Source organism: Felis catus, chromosome D2 (genome assembly GCF_018350175.1).
Source record: "Felis catus isolate Fca126 chromosome D2, F.catus_Fca126_mat1.0, whole genome shotgun sequence".
In the NCBI taxonomy this organism is placed as follows: Eukaryota; Metazoa; Chordata; class Mammalia; order Carnivora; family Felidae; genus Felis; species Felis catus.
The window spans coordinates 33,576,552-33,591,125 of record NC_058378.1 but is presented as its reverse complement, the minus strand read 5'-3'; the positions used below and the strand labels follow the sequence as shown (position 1 = coordinate 33,591,125).

Sequence of the window (14,574 nt, the reverse complement as noted above, 5' to 3'; positions counted from 1 at the left end):
GGTGGCATTGTTGTTCACATGATTTTTTTTAAAGTAGGCTCCATGCCCTTTACGGGACTTGAACTCACAATCCTGAAATCAAGACCTGAGCTGAGATCAAGTCAGATGCTTAACCGACTGAGCCACCCAGGTGCCCCCATGATGAAATATTTTTTAACCATTGCACTTTCTGGAGTCTGAGTCTCTAGACAAAAAGATTTCTTATGCAAAATGAAGAAATGTAATTCATTATCTTCTATGGGGCTTGCCAGACTTTTGAGAGAGAACCTATATGACTCATTTGGTCCATAAAGATATCATTTATAGAGACTAGTGATTTCATGGAGTTTATTTCTTCATGTGGCTAAAAGCAAAGTATGAACTGAAAGTGATGCCAAAACTCTGGTCTTAGTCAACAGTCTTAAAGCCTAAACTTTCAAATTCTGTTTCTGATAAACGCTTCAGTTAGTTTCTCAGCAGCTTGAGTAAAAACAACACAAGGAGAGTGGAGTTCCCTCAGCACCATCTCTGGGCAATCTGTAGAGATCAGACACTGTTGAGTGGAAATGAAAACACTGCTGTAAGCAGAGAGGCAAAAATGTCCCAGCACCAGCGTGGCTGCACTTAGGAGCTCTGCCGGGTTGGAGGACAGAGTCTGAGAGCCAAGAAGAGACTAAGGCAGAAGCCAGGGTCCCGAATCTGAAAGCCCACTTCACACACACTTAGAACACACGGATAATATCCTGACCATTGGTATGGGTGCCATTGTTAACCCACTGACATTGGGGGTTTCCTGAGCTCTCAATACATCCTCCTAAATCTCCCTAGAGTCCATGCACAGATGGTCTTAGGGGTGGTGCTGGGATCTTGGGACAAGATCTTGTGTCAAGAGGCTAGCCCTAAAGGACCAAATTTGTAACTGATCAATAGGTTAACAAGTTGGTTGGGGGCAGAATTCCAATTGCTCCACCGCTCGTGCCTCCTACAAGTTGGCCAACATCTCCCTCCTCGAGGGCTGTGGAATCCACTTTGAAGTGTTCTCTCTGACTGGCCATCCCTCAGACAGGCCCTCCCACTGCCTAACCTTTACCCTTTCTAATTGCCCTGATCTCATCCCAACCTCCATTGCTATGTTTAAAGTCCACCTCTGGGGAATACACAGATTGAGTGTTCCAGATAACCCCCTTCCCAGTCCTGCTTGACATCTGGCCAGCAGGCTGCATACCTGGATTTCCTGGGACACTGGCTGGGGTTTGAGGAAAGACCTCAGCACCCAGCTGGCTTCAGGATGAAGCTGGCCACTGGCTTCTTGATTTTGTGGCTCAGCCTGTGGGGTGGCCCAGCTCGGAGTGACACCAGCCCTGATGCAGAGGAGTCCTATTCAGACTGGGGCCTTCGGCACATCAGGGGCAGTTTTGAATCTGTCAACAGCTACTTCGATTCCTTTCTGGAGCTGCTGGGAGGGAAAAATGGAGTCTGTCAGTACAGATGCCGATACGGTGAGTGCATGCGCAGTTTCTCTTCCTGGTGGGCCTGTGAACAGTGGGAGCAGGGTCTCAGTCTGTCACACACTTTTCCCTGCCATTCACCTCCTAAGTCGGTTTGCCAGATTCAGCAAATAAAAATACGGGATTCCCAGTGAAACGTGCATTTCAAATAAACAACCAATAATTTGTTAATATATTTGAAATATTTGGGACACACTTACACTGACAAATTATCGGTTGTTTATCTGAAATGCACATTTCACTGAGTTTCCTGGATTTTTGCTAACAAACTTACTCCAGGGAAACGGCTTCATTTTAGTGAGTTTGTTGTGAGGCCATTACTTAGAAACAAGAAGTATGGGTGGGGGTCGGGGAGAAAATGAGGAGGTCTTTGTGAGGAGTTCCTAGGGATGAAAACTTGAGCTGAACATTCAGAGAAAATTCTACTGGGAGGTGAAACAGCTTCCTCAGTCACTCTGTGCTAAGCTTGGAGATGGATTCTTCTTTCCTCCTAATGTAGTTCACACCTCCCTGCCAGCTCTGTCAGTCCCTGATGGGCATCAGTGTGTCCGACCCTCCTGAGAGCTTACAGAGTATGACTGCTTCAATCAGCCATGGCAGGCCTTCAGGGGTTAGGAAGGGCTTGCTGCCAGCTGTCTCTGCCCACCAAGGACCAGGCCCTGAGCAGGTCTCAGACTGTCCCTCAGGCCTGGCGTCAGATGTACAGTTGTGAACGGGTAGGGCACTACCCTGCCTGAGTTGTAAAGAGGGTACGTGGGAGCCAGGGTGCACTTCCAGCTGCCAGGAGTTGTCCCTGGTGTCAGTTCTTCCTTCTCCACGCTAGGAGTCAATTTAAGGGCAGCAGGAAGCGGGGCCCTGGACCTTGCTGCTGGGAGGCAGGAGTAACTTCAAAAGGGGAGGAGAGTGGTTTTCGAAAGCATGCACGGTTTCATATAGTATTAGTTTTATGGTTTAGGTTATCAAATATTTCATCATGGGATCGGAGATGGAAATGGTGAGTCAGTCTAGCTTAGCAGGAAAACATTTAAGAAATATTTTCTACAAACACTTTTGAGAAAGGGAGAAAGAGAGAGAGACAAAAAAGCTGCATAATTGCTGGACTCACCCAATCAGTCTCACTCACTCCCTTTTTACCTGTGAGCAGGGGACATCACTTCCTTACAAACCATGAGTGACTCAATGGATAATCCTTGAGGCAGAACCAAAAATCTTGCAGCATAAAAGTTTGAACCATATACAGTTATGGCGAACAAAAGAGTTGCATCTTCTATGTGATGATCCCTTAGGGCAAAAAGCCATCTGCGCTGGGCCTACCTGGGCTCCTGGCCCCATCTTTGGCCAACGTGGGTTGGACAAAGGCACAGGTGACTTGTCACTGGACTGTGCTCACCTAGTTTGCATCAATGGTGCAGGGAGGGGGTTAACTCACTTCAGGTATTTCTTCAACACAGGTGCTATTTTTCTTCCTAGAGGCGATAGGAGACTTGGGTCTGTGGTTTAGCAAATAGATAACCACGGGGATTGTTTAGGAAAACAAGAATCAAACCTTCTTCTTTCTTCTCTGGCAAAACAGCATTAAAAGATTTCAGCAAATTTTGGTTGCAATCTTCTACCTGGGCAGGGGCAGCAGCTACTAGTGGGGGATGGGACAGTCAACAGAGACATTGCTGGAAGGCAAATAACTCCACTCACTCTGAAAACAGAACCTGTGAAAGGAGGGGCCTGAAAAACATACAAAATAGGGGGTTAAGCCTTATTACCTTTGGAACTTAGTGGAGCCAAGCACCTGAAGGCCATGGCCAAACAGCACAAAATATCTTCTCAGGTTGATTATGAATCAAGCAATCTTTGGAACAGAAAATACCTAATAATTAACTGGGTCTCTCTGTCCTTTTTCAGTTTGCTTTGTGGTACACTTCTTGTGCACCACGCCTCTATCCCCAAAGCAGTGGTTGTCAAACTCCTCTGCTTTGAAGTCTCTAGTGGGCTTAAAAAGACTGCTATCTTTCCCCACCCCCCACCACATTTCTGATTGGGTAGGTAGGTAGGTCAGGGGTGGAGCCACAGAATTTGCATTTTTAAAAGTTCCCAGGTGATCCTGGTGCAGGACCACATTTTCAGGAAAAAAAAAAAAATCAGTTTTAAAGGTTACAATCTTTTGTCAGAGGAAATAATTTAGCAACAATTAGTCTACCAAAAAAATTTTTTTTCTATTTGATAAGTACTTAACCACTACTTAAAACCATAGTTCTCTATCTTGGCCCTGTACTTACCAGCACCTGGGGGTCTTTAAAAACTCCTGTGCCCAATCAGAATCTCCATGGGCTGGACCCAGATGTCAGTATTTTAAAAAAAAATTTTATAAGTGTTTTTTGAACGTTTATTTATTATGAGAGAGAGAGAGCGAGCACAAGCAGGGGAGGGCCAGAGAGAGAGGGAGAGAAAGAATCCCCAGCAGGCTCCGCACTGGCAGCGCAGGGCCTGATGCGAGGCTGGAACTCATCAACTGTGAGATCATGACCTGAGCAGAAGTCAGACGCTTAACTGAGCCACCCAGACATGCCCAGATTATCACTATTCTTAATGTTTCCCAGGTGATTACCAAGTGTATGGAGCACTATTTTAATAGGTCTTTCGTGGAGAACTTCAGCCTGTAGGTTGTTCTGACAGATGAAGGTGTGTTTGTGGCCTGGTAGCCTACAACATTGTGTCAGCATTGGTTTCCCCACTTCTTAGATCTACAGCAGCTTGTTTTCATGTCAACACATAAAATCTGTACTTGTTAAGGATCAGACTACAAATACAATGAGATTCAGCAGGTATTAATAGCAGATGTAGCACAGCTGCTATAAGGGGTATGCACTAATGTGATCAAGATTTCCTCTCCCCGCTGCCAGAGATTCTGATTCAATAGGTCTGTGGTAGGACCCGGGAACTGCACGGGAGGCCCTTGAACTAACCAGGCTTTGAGAAATACTAGTAATGGAAAAATCATGGGTTTGAAGTGGGGGTGGGTGTGTGTGAATTCCATTGCTGGTGACCTTGGGCAAGTTATCTAACTCTCTCAACCTTTGTTGACTCATGTTTTTGTTTTTTTTTTAATTAAAAAAAATTTTTTTAAGTGTATTTACTTTTGAAAGAGAGAGAGAGCATGAGCTGCAGAGCGGCAGAGAGAGAGGGAGACACAGAATCTGAAGCAGGCTGTAGGCTCTGACCTGTCAGCACAGAGCCTGATGCAGGGCTTGAATCCACGATCTGTGAGATTATGACCTGAGCTTCATGACCTGAGCCAAAGTTGACCCTCAACTGACTGAGCCACCCAGGTGCTCTTGTTGACTCATGTTTATAAATGTCAATAACACCTACCTTGCAAGGTTGTTATAAGAATTAAGAATTAGTGCGAGGTATGGAGCACGGCAGGTACCGAACAAGTTTTATAAATGTTATGAGAAATATGGCCTGGTGAACAGGTTAAATACGCATTCAGATTCTTCCAGTTCTCTTTCAACATAAACACACACACACACACACACACAAATCCCACAGGCTGGACAATACCTTCTCAGCTTCTGGAAGAAATCATCAAATGATAATTTAAGTGTTCTGTGCTTTTATGAAGGAGGAGGGTCTCTGCAGCAGAGTTTGTGTGTCTTGTAAATTATGATTGAAAGTACTGGTCCAAGGACACCTGGATGGCTCAGCTGGTTAAGGGTCCGACTCTTGATTTTGGCTCAGGTCATGATCTCACAGTTCGTTGACACGGAGCCCTGCGTTGGGCTCTCTGCTGGCAGTGTAGAGCCTGCTTGGCATTCTCTCTCTCTCCCTCGCTCTCTGCCCCTCCCCCACTCACGTGTGCATGCGCATTCTCTCTCTCTCTCTCTCTCTCTCTCTCACAAAATAAATAGAACTTAAAAAAAAAAAAAGATACTGGTCCACACTCATACTTTGATAAAAAGACCTCATGATAGAGGTGCCTGGATGGCTCAGTCAGTTAAGCGTCTGACTTTGGCTTAGGTCATGATCTCACAGCCCATGAGTTCCAGCCCTGTGTCAGGCTCTGTGCTGACAGCTCAGAGCCTGGAGCCTGCTTTGGATTCTGTGTCGCCCTCTCTCTCTCTCTCTCTGCCCCTCCCCCCATTGTGCTCTATCTCATTCTCTCTCTCTGTCAAAAACAAACAAACATTAAAAAAAAGACCTCATGATGAATTTCTTCTTGGGTTTAGTTCTAGGAAAAAAAGTATCTCTAAATATCTTTTAATCTGTTTAAAATCTTAGAGCAAAATTTTATGAACCTGTGAGTTCGTATCTTTTTCCAGGAAAAGGATTCACAGCCTTAATCAGATTCTTAAGGGGATCTATAGCTTGAAAAAAGGAAACAGCTACTGGTTTAGAGGCAAAGATTGTTCTTGTGCTAGGGTGACCCACTGTCCAGTCTGCTGGCGGCTGAGGGGAGAGGCGGGGTTGGGGTGGGGATTCCTGGGACATGGACTTTCAGTACTAACACAGGGACAGTCCCAGGCGAACCAGGACAAGTTGGTCATCCTCCCTCCTGCAGTAACTTAATCTGTTTTAGTAACTGAAATAGAGTTTATTGCTTCAGTAAAATTGTCAGAGTTCTGCTTTGTTCCCTTGGTGTGTTACTCATGCTGTATTTGAGTGTTTCTGGAAGGACATACATTTCAAATAAAGTAGTCTGATTCCTTAGTAGCTCTCTAGCAGAGCAAAGCTCCTGCAGGAGCCAGCTGGGTGGGGAGAAGGGACACACCCTCCCGGGAAGATGTAACCCTTGATCTGGGTAATAAAGCACAGAAGTTTTTATTGTTCTTTTCAGTGACAAAACTGAGAGGGAAGAAAGGTTGGGTCCAGGAGGCAGTGTGCATGCTTGTGGTAGAACTCGGGTTTTGTGTCTAACCCTCCTCTTAAATCTCCCTCATTTGTCTTTTAAGTGTCTGACGTGTTTTATGGTGTCTCAGTTTGTTCAGAAGGTTTTAATTTTCATAAGATCAAGTCTGTCAGTCTTTTCCTTTATGGCTTCTGAATTGTTTGCCTTGCTTAGAAAGCCACCCTCACATCATGATTATAACAACCTTTTGCTAATTTTTTTCTGTGAAAGCAGCCATGTCTAATATGTAATAAATGAGTGTTTCTGTGTTCCAATTAAACTTTTTTACAGACACTAAAATTTGAACTTCATATAATTTTCACGTCACAAAATAATATCCTTCTTTTGACTCCATCCCACCAATTATTTAAAAATATAAAAACAATTGTCAGCTGGAAGGTTATATAAAAACAGGTGATGGGTTGGTCTTGGGTCATCGTTTGCCAACCCCTGAATTAGAGGATCAAGTTGTCAGCCTCCCAATTCTATAAATAGCCAAAATCAGAAAATAAAATTAGTCTGTGGGCGTAGTCCATTATTGATGCCCAGACTCAAAACATCAAACTGTAAAGACTCATTGCTAAGCTCAACTCAAAACTACTCAAGCTATAATTTGAGGATATAGTAAATTATTTCTGCCCAGATTCAAACCATGACCTTTTTTCTTAGAACTTTTCCTTCAAGCTTCATTCCTAAACAGAATTCCTGCAGCTATCATAAACTATTAAATAAATACAAAAATTAAAAATAACCAGCAGGACAGGTGGCTAGTGTCTGTAGTTGGCGTTCCATTAGCTTTCAAACTGGGATATCAGAATTTTATCTTCTATGAGTTATCAAGTACAAAAAAGGTAGAGGGAAACCCAGGAAACTCCGCAGAGTCTACTGCAAAAGCTCTTTATCAACAAAATTATTAAAGGCATAAGTTTCATCATAAAAATTATGCATTAGTTTCTTCATTAAAAATGTTCCTCCTGATTTCTATAAAGCTAGTATGTGTAGAACATCTGTAAAGGAACAATCCAAAGAAAAAATAAAATCACCATAATATTACCTACAAGAGACAATTCACATTTAATCTATGGCATAGTATGATTATTTTCATATGTGTATTTTGATTAATAACATTACTTAATTCATTTTAACCATTCCCCAACTCCCAGTAATTCTGGCACACACACACACACACACACACACACACACACACAGAGTAGGTTAGTAGGGTATCATTGGTAGGGTACATTTCTCAAGAACTTTGAAAAGTAATGCAGGGATTACTGGTGGGCTGGCAGACTCCATCAACAAGCACAGTACTTCTCCATTATAAATAAAAAATGTTAGGTGAAAATAAAACATTAGAAAAGATACGCCCTCAAGCTAGAATGGAATAAATGGAAACTTATAAATTCTGTTGAAGAGGAATACTAATGCTAAAGTAATGAGCAGGAGCTGATGCTAAAACCCTTGGGGTTTTTAAGATCACATGTAGACTCAAGGGGCTGAGGAATGGGTTTTAATAGAGAGAATGGGTTTTAAAGAGAGAAAGAGTAACTTTCACTTGTAAGAATTGGGAATCTGGAACTGAACAGTCTGTATAAAGCTTAAAGCCCGAGGAGCTGCCCAGTCTGTTTAAAATAGGTTAGAAAATATCTACCCAATATTTCAAGAAAGTAGCAGGGATGATTTCCATCCACCTAGGGCTGAGACTTAAAGGGGGAATAAAGAACATCTGCCAAAAAATCACTACTCCAAACATATTCTATTCACACATGTGGAATTTGAACTTAAACAGTTGGCCTGAAGTGAGTTTCCCAAGCTGAGAAATTAACATAAATACTAGTGTCTCAAGGATCTTAAGGCTCCTAGAGCCACAGCAAAGGTAATTGAGGAACCAATATGTAGTACATGACCCAGGGCACAGAAATTCCTTCAGGAAAAAAAAAAAAAAAAGCCCTTCTGAAGATAAGGTCTTACTGAAAAATTATACACTCTGTGAAAAAATAATCAGGAGGGAGAGTCAGCAGACACTAAAAAAAATGACTTGTATCCCAAAGACTGGAGATTATAAAAGAATATTTGAAATCATTAAAGAAATAAAACAAGGACTAGAAAACATAATAAAAAGACACAACTCAGTGAAAATGAATACATAGATTTAAAAGAAGAATCAAATTGGATCCCAAGAAGTGAAAATTATAGTTCTTGAGAGAAAAAAAAAAAAAACAAAAACAGCAGATGGGTTAAATAGCAGATTAGTGAACCTAGAGAGAATTAGTGAAATGGAAAATAGATTTGATGAGCTAGACAAAATTCAGCACAGAGAGAGAAAAAAGATGGAAAATGTAAAAGAGAGGTTAAGATATATGAAGGACAGAATTAAGAAGATTCATCATTCAGTAGTAAGAAGCCCAGGAGAAGAAAGTAGGGAGTATGAAGAAAAGAAAATATTCAGACGGTGGCTGTGAATTATCTGAGGTGAAAGAAACCAGGTCTTCAGATTTTTCCAATCAAGATAAGGATATACAATCCACATCTAGATACAGTGTAGTGAAACTGTGAGGATGTGGAGAAATTGGAGCCCTCGTGCAATTGCAACCCTTGTGTTGGGAGGGCAAAATGCTACAGCTGCTGTGGAACACAGTTTGACAATTTCTCAGAAAGTTCAACATTGAACTACCATATGACCCAGCAATTCCACCACGTAGGTATATGTACCCCAAAGAATTGAAAACAGATATTCAAACAAATATTTTTGCACGCAAGTGTTCATAGCAGCACTTTTCACAATAGCCAACAGATGAAAACAACCAAAATGTCCATCAGTGGATGGATGAATAAACAAATTGTGGTATATTCAGAGAATGGTATATTATTCAGCCATCAAGTGAAACGAAGTACTGATACATGCTACAACACAGATGAACCATGACAACATTATGTTAAGTGAAAGAAGGCATATATATTGTATGGTTATATAGTGTATGGTTCCATTTATTCAAATATCCAGAACAGGCAAATCTCTAGAGACAGAAAGCAGATTAGTGAGGGGCGCCTGGCTGGCTCAGTTGGAGGAGCATGCAACTCTTGATACCCCTGTGTGGGGTATAGAGATTACTTTAAAAAAATCTTTAAAAAAAGTAGATTAGTGCTTGCCAAGGATTGGGAGAAGGGGAGAATAGGAAATGACTATTTAATGAACATTTGGTCTCCTTTGGAGGGTGATGAAATGTTTTTGGAAGTAGACAGAGACAATGGTTACACAACACTATGAATGTACTGAACACCACTGAACTGTGCACTTTAAGATGGAAATGTGAATTTCACCTAAAATAAAGAAAATAGACTTCATCAAAATTAAAAACTTTGGCTATTCAAAAATACCATCAAGCAAGTGAAAAGACAAGGGGCGCCTGGGTGGCTCAGTCGGTTAAGCGTCCGACTTCAGCTCAGGTCACGATCTCACGGTCCGTGAGTTCGAGCCCCGCGTCGGGCTCTGGGCTGATGGCTCAGAGCCTGGAGCCTGCTTCAGATTCTGTGTCTCCCTCTCTCTCTGCCCCTCCCCCATTCATGCTCTGTCTCTCTCTGTCTCAAAAATAAATAAACGTTAAAAAAAAAAAAAGAAAGTGAAAAGACAAACCACAAAATGGGACAAAATATCTGCAAAGAAGATATATATGTGAGTGGCCAATAAGTACAGGAAAAGATGATCAACATAATTAGTTATTAGGAAAGTGCAAATCAAAATGACCATTAAATACCACTTCACACTCATTATAATGGCTGTAATAAAAAAGACAGATTATAACAAGTAGAGGAGAGGATGTGGAGAAATCAGTACCTTTATACATTGCTGTAGGGAATGTAAAATTGTGTCACCACTTTGGAAAATAGTCTGTTAGTTCCTGAAAATGTTAAATAGAGTTAGCATATGACCCAGAAGTTTCATTCTTATGGGGGAAATGAAAACATATTGTCCACACAAAAATGTTTGTGGTAGCATTTTTCATATTAGCCAAAAAGTGGAAAAAATCTAAATGTTCATCATATTTACTTGGCAATAAAAAAGAATGAAATTCTGACACACGTTACAACATAGATGAACCTTGAAAACATTATGCTAAGAAGCCAGAAACAAAAGGCCACATATTGTATGATTTCATTTATGTGAAATGTCCAGAATAGGCTAATTTACAGAGATAGAAAGTTGACTAGTGATTGCCTAGGGCTAATAGATAATCCCATCTTGGAAGCAACATACCTCCACTTCTGCCATGTTTTCTAGGTCGCATAGACCAACCCTGGGACAATATACACGGGCATGAATACCAAGAGACTGGGATCGCTGGGTGCCATCTTGAATGATGATCTCATACACTCATTTTACCACAGAAACAAATACCAAACAGACTGTGGCAGAGACTGCTTATTGTATCCTAATGTCTTCCCCTTTTTCCGTAGTAATAAACCCCTCCCTACAATTTTAAGCTGGGCTCATGGTGCCTACACTGAATAAAAACTTCAATTCCTAGCCCGTTTTTGCCAGTAGATATTGCTGTTTGATTAAGATCTGGCCAAAGGGAAGTAAGAGGAAGTGATGTATAATTTTGGAATGTGTTTATTAAAGAGAGGAGCTATGACCCTTCTAACTCCTTCTTTTATCCTGCTGTTTGTAATATGGATGTGTTGGCTGAAGCTCCATCTTGAACCATGAGGGCCAGGGTTGCATTCCAGGGCTGGTAGAGCAGAAAGTTAGAAGCAGTGTGGGTTCCAGAGAAGTGTAGATTTACCATATGAGCCCTATAATCTTTAATTCTGGGTTATGATATATTCTATCTTGTTTAAGCATCAGAATAGTACAGTATGTTGGAGACAGAATAAATATATGGTGAAAATGAATACTCTACTGAAGGACATAAAGGAAGACCCAACTAAATAGAAAACTGTACTATACCCATGTTTGGGAAGACAGAATATTATAAGAAATTCAGTTATCTCCAGGTTAATCTATAAAGTCAATGTACTTTCAATCAAAATCCTGTACTATCACTTGTAGAATTTACTAAAATGACTCTAAAATTCACTGCAAAACTATAGGTCCAAGAGTAGTCAAAACAATTTTTAAGAGTAATAAGGAGTGGCATCTGGGTGGCTCAGTTGGTTGAGCATCCAACTTAGGCTCAGGTCATGATCTCATGGCTCATGAGTGGGAGCCCTGCGTCGGACTCTGTGCTGACAGCTCAGAGCCTGGAGCCTACTTCAGATTCTGTCTCCATCTCTCTCTGCCCCTCCCCCACTCAACACTGTCTCTCTCTCTCAAATATAAATAAACATTTTTTAAAAAGTTAAAAAAAGAATAATAAGGAGGGAGGTCCTTAAATCATAGACTTAATATCTAAAAATTAAAACAGAAAGGGGGGGTGCATAGGGAGCTTCAACTGTACTTGTGACAGTTAATTAAACAGAAAAAATATGTATAGTAAGTTTGGAATATGTATAGTAAGTTTGGCTAAGTTAACATTTATTATGTTTGTGTAGTGGGCTCATGAATGTTTGTTTCTCTGATTTTCCTTCATAATACCAAATAATTAAAAATAAAATACCTTGTAGGAGAAGGTAAAAGAAAAGAAAGAAAAAATAAATGCTATATGCCTCACTCTGAGGATTAATTCTTAGCTTGTTTCCTCAGTCTTATGCTCTGTCTTGCGTCTCCTAAAAAGGGGCAAAGGGTTGTGATAGAAGAACATGGGCTTTGGAGACATAAAACAGGAAATTTGGATTTATATCCTACTTCCCCCACTTAGTACATGACTTAGGCAAGTCACACGCCCCCTTAGTCCCCTTTTCCTTATCTGGGTAACAGGATGAAAATGCTCACTGCCAAATTGTCCTGCAGGGCTCTCTCTCTCTCCTTTTTAAATTAATTGTTATTTTTTTATTTGGGAGAGAGAGAGAGAGAGAGGGAGAAGCAGAGAGAATCTCAAGTAGGCTCCATGCTCAGCGCAGAACCTCAGGCAGGGCTCAATCTCAAGGCACCGTGAGATCATGACCTAAGCCGAAATCAAGAGTCAGGATGCTTAACTTACTTAGCCACCCACCCAGGTGCCTTCAGGGTTCTCTTTACCAATGATGACTACCATCATTAACATTGACAACATTTCTTTCTCAATAATTGAAAGATTTTAACATAACTCAAAAGCCATGTAGGAGAAACCAAGAAATTCAAAGCCTGCCAGATGGTTTCTGCTTGGTTCTATGATACAAAGTCTCACATACTGCATGGTAATGATTTCTATGCTCTTTGATCAATAATGCTTTGCCTACATTTATGGAATCTTGCAAAATTTCCTTCAAGATATTCTGAAAAAAAGTTTTGTGGTACTGTTATAATTCTTATTTGTTAAATGTTGATCAGGTAGTGTTCTGCTTTTTCTGTGCATGGCGTGTGGTCTTACAATGGATGGAGTAAGACACCTTGAGTTTTGGTTCCATTTTTCCATGGACCTTACCTTCAAAGTCATGCACTTAAGAAACATTAGAATTGTTAGTAAATAAGTGCTCATAAAATTCTTTAAGATTAGGAGACAAACGCCAACCTGGCATGAAGATTATTATCCTTTTATGACATTATCGTCATCATCACCATCATTGCCACTAAATTTGGTTGTGAATATCTGGTGAGAAATGATGACTTAAAAAAATTTTTTTTTAATGTTTATTGAGAGAGATAGAGAGAGAGAGAGCACACAAGCGAGTGGGGGAGGGTCAGAGAGAGGGAGACACAGAATCTGAAACAGGCTCCAGGCTCTGAGCTGTCAGCACAGAGCCGACGTGGGGCTCCAACTCACAGACTGTGAGATCATGACCTGAGCCAAAGTCGGATGCTTAACCAACTGAGCCACCCAGGCTCCCCAGAAATGATGACTTTTAAAGGAAAAATTGAATATGCTTTAAGATAATTTTTATTTGATGAATGCTCCCAAATGTTTAATTTCTAAATATTTCTTCCTGCTTCTTTCCTCTCTTTCTCCTGCTAGGAAAGGCACCAATGCCCAGACCCGGCTACAAGCCTCAGGAGCCCAACGGCTGCAGCTCCTATTTCCTGGGTCTTAAGGTACCAGAAAGTGTATGTACCGCCACAATTATTTTCTTAGTTGATTGGTTTTAACTAAGACAAATCCGAGAGTTCTCACTAATGGGAGTGATCATTTATGGAATATAGCTTTAATGTTTATTTATTTTTTAGAGAGAGTAGGAGACAGAGTGCAAGCAGGGGAGGGGCAGAGAGAGAGGGAGACACAGAATCCGAAGCAGACTCCAGGTTCCATGCTGTCAGCACAGAGCCCGATGTGGGGCTCAAACTCATGAACTGCAAGATCATGACCAGAGCCAAAGTCGGATGCTTGACTGACTGAGCCACCCAGGCATCCCTAATTACTTTAAATTGGATTCAGAATAAGGGAGATAATTTTCAAAGAAAGTATCCAATATCCTCTTATCAAGGACAGTTGTCCCTCAGATAAGACCTTGTGTAGTGAACTTTAAAATCATCACTGCAAATACCAGCCAAATATTAGGGGATCAAACATAACTTCATGTGAAATCTGACAAGTGTGACTTATTTAAATTAATGAGACTTTCCTATGATGTCCTGAAGCCATCGGCACTGAACAGTGAGAGCTGGTTGCTATATTGTCAGGACTTTTGCAAGTGGTTGACCTCATGCCTGGTAGCACCAAACCAGCTATGTTTAGAGTTTTAAGATCATAGTAATCTGCACACACACACACCCCCACACAAGCATGCCCCATCCCCACACACACATCTAGCCTCCGGCTAAACACTTCTCATCACACCAATGGCCATTTCTCAAGCTACTGGCCTCCCCTGAAAACAAGTAATAAACTGATTTCTTTCAAGACCTCTTGGGGGCCCTTTTATCTTTTTTACTTCAGAAAAGATGTGTTACATAAAATGTAGATAGAGGGATTTCCCACCTAAGCCATGATTTTGAATTGTGTCTTAATCAGGCTAAACATCACTTTTCTGTTGATTCAAAAGATTTTACTTTGTAATAGTTAAAAAAAATTTTTTTTTCAACGTTTATTTATTTTTGGGACAGAGAGAGACAGAGCATGAACGGGGGAGGGGCAGAGAGAGAGGGAGACACAGAATCGGAAACAGGCTCCAGGCTCTGAGCCATCAGCC

At 41.2% G+C, this 14,574-nt stretch overlaps 1 protein-coding gene and 1 long non-coding RNA gene across 5 annotated transcripts in view; one reads left to right on the top strand and one right to left on the bottom strand.

Moving 5' to 3' along the window:
* The window catches only part of LOC123380807, a 67,569-nt gene extending 64,097 nt beyond the window's left edge, over positions 1-3,472 (bottom strand). The window contains exons 1-2 of the long non-coding RNA XR_006587012.1: positions 3,248-3,472; positions 1,205-1,432 (exon numbers count right to left, since the gene is read on the bottom strand). This is a non-coding gene — a long non-coding RNA (uncharacterized LOC123380807). The remainder of the gene's footprint in view (positions 1-1,204; positions 1,433-3,247) is intronic.
* The window catches only part of PLA2G12B (phospholipase A2 group XIIB), a 30,419-nt gene continuing 17,112 nt past the window's right edge, over positions 1,268-14,574 (top strand). For 2 of the 4 annotated variants that reach the window (XM_019813261.2, XM_003994046.5), the window contains exons 1-2: positions 1,268-1,478; positions 13,404-13,492. In XM_019813261.2, the coding sequence (XP_019668820.1) occupies positions 1,268-1,478; positions 13,404-13,492 (300 nt within the window). The remainder of the gene's footprint in view (positions 1,479-13,403; positions 13,493-14,574) is intronic. The other 2 variants (XM_019813262.2, XM_045040135.1) reach the window with 2 other exon arrangements.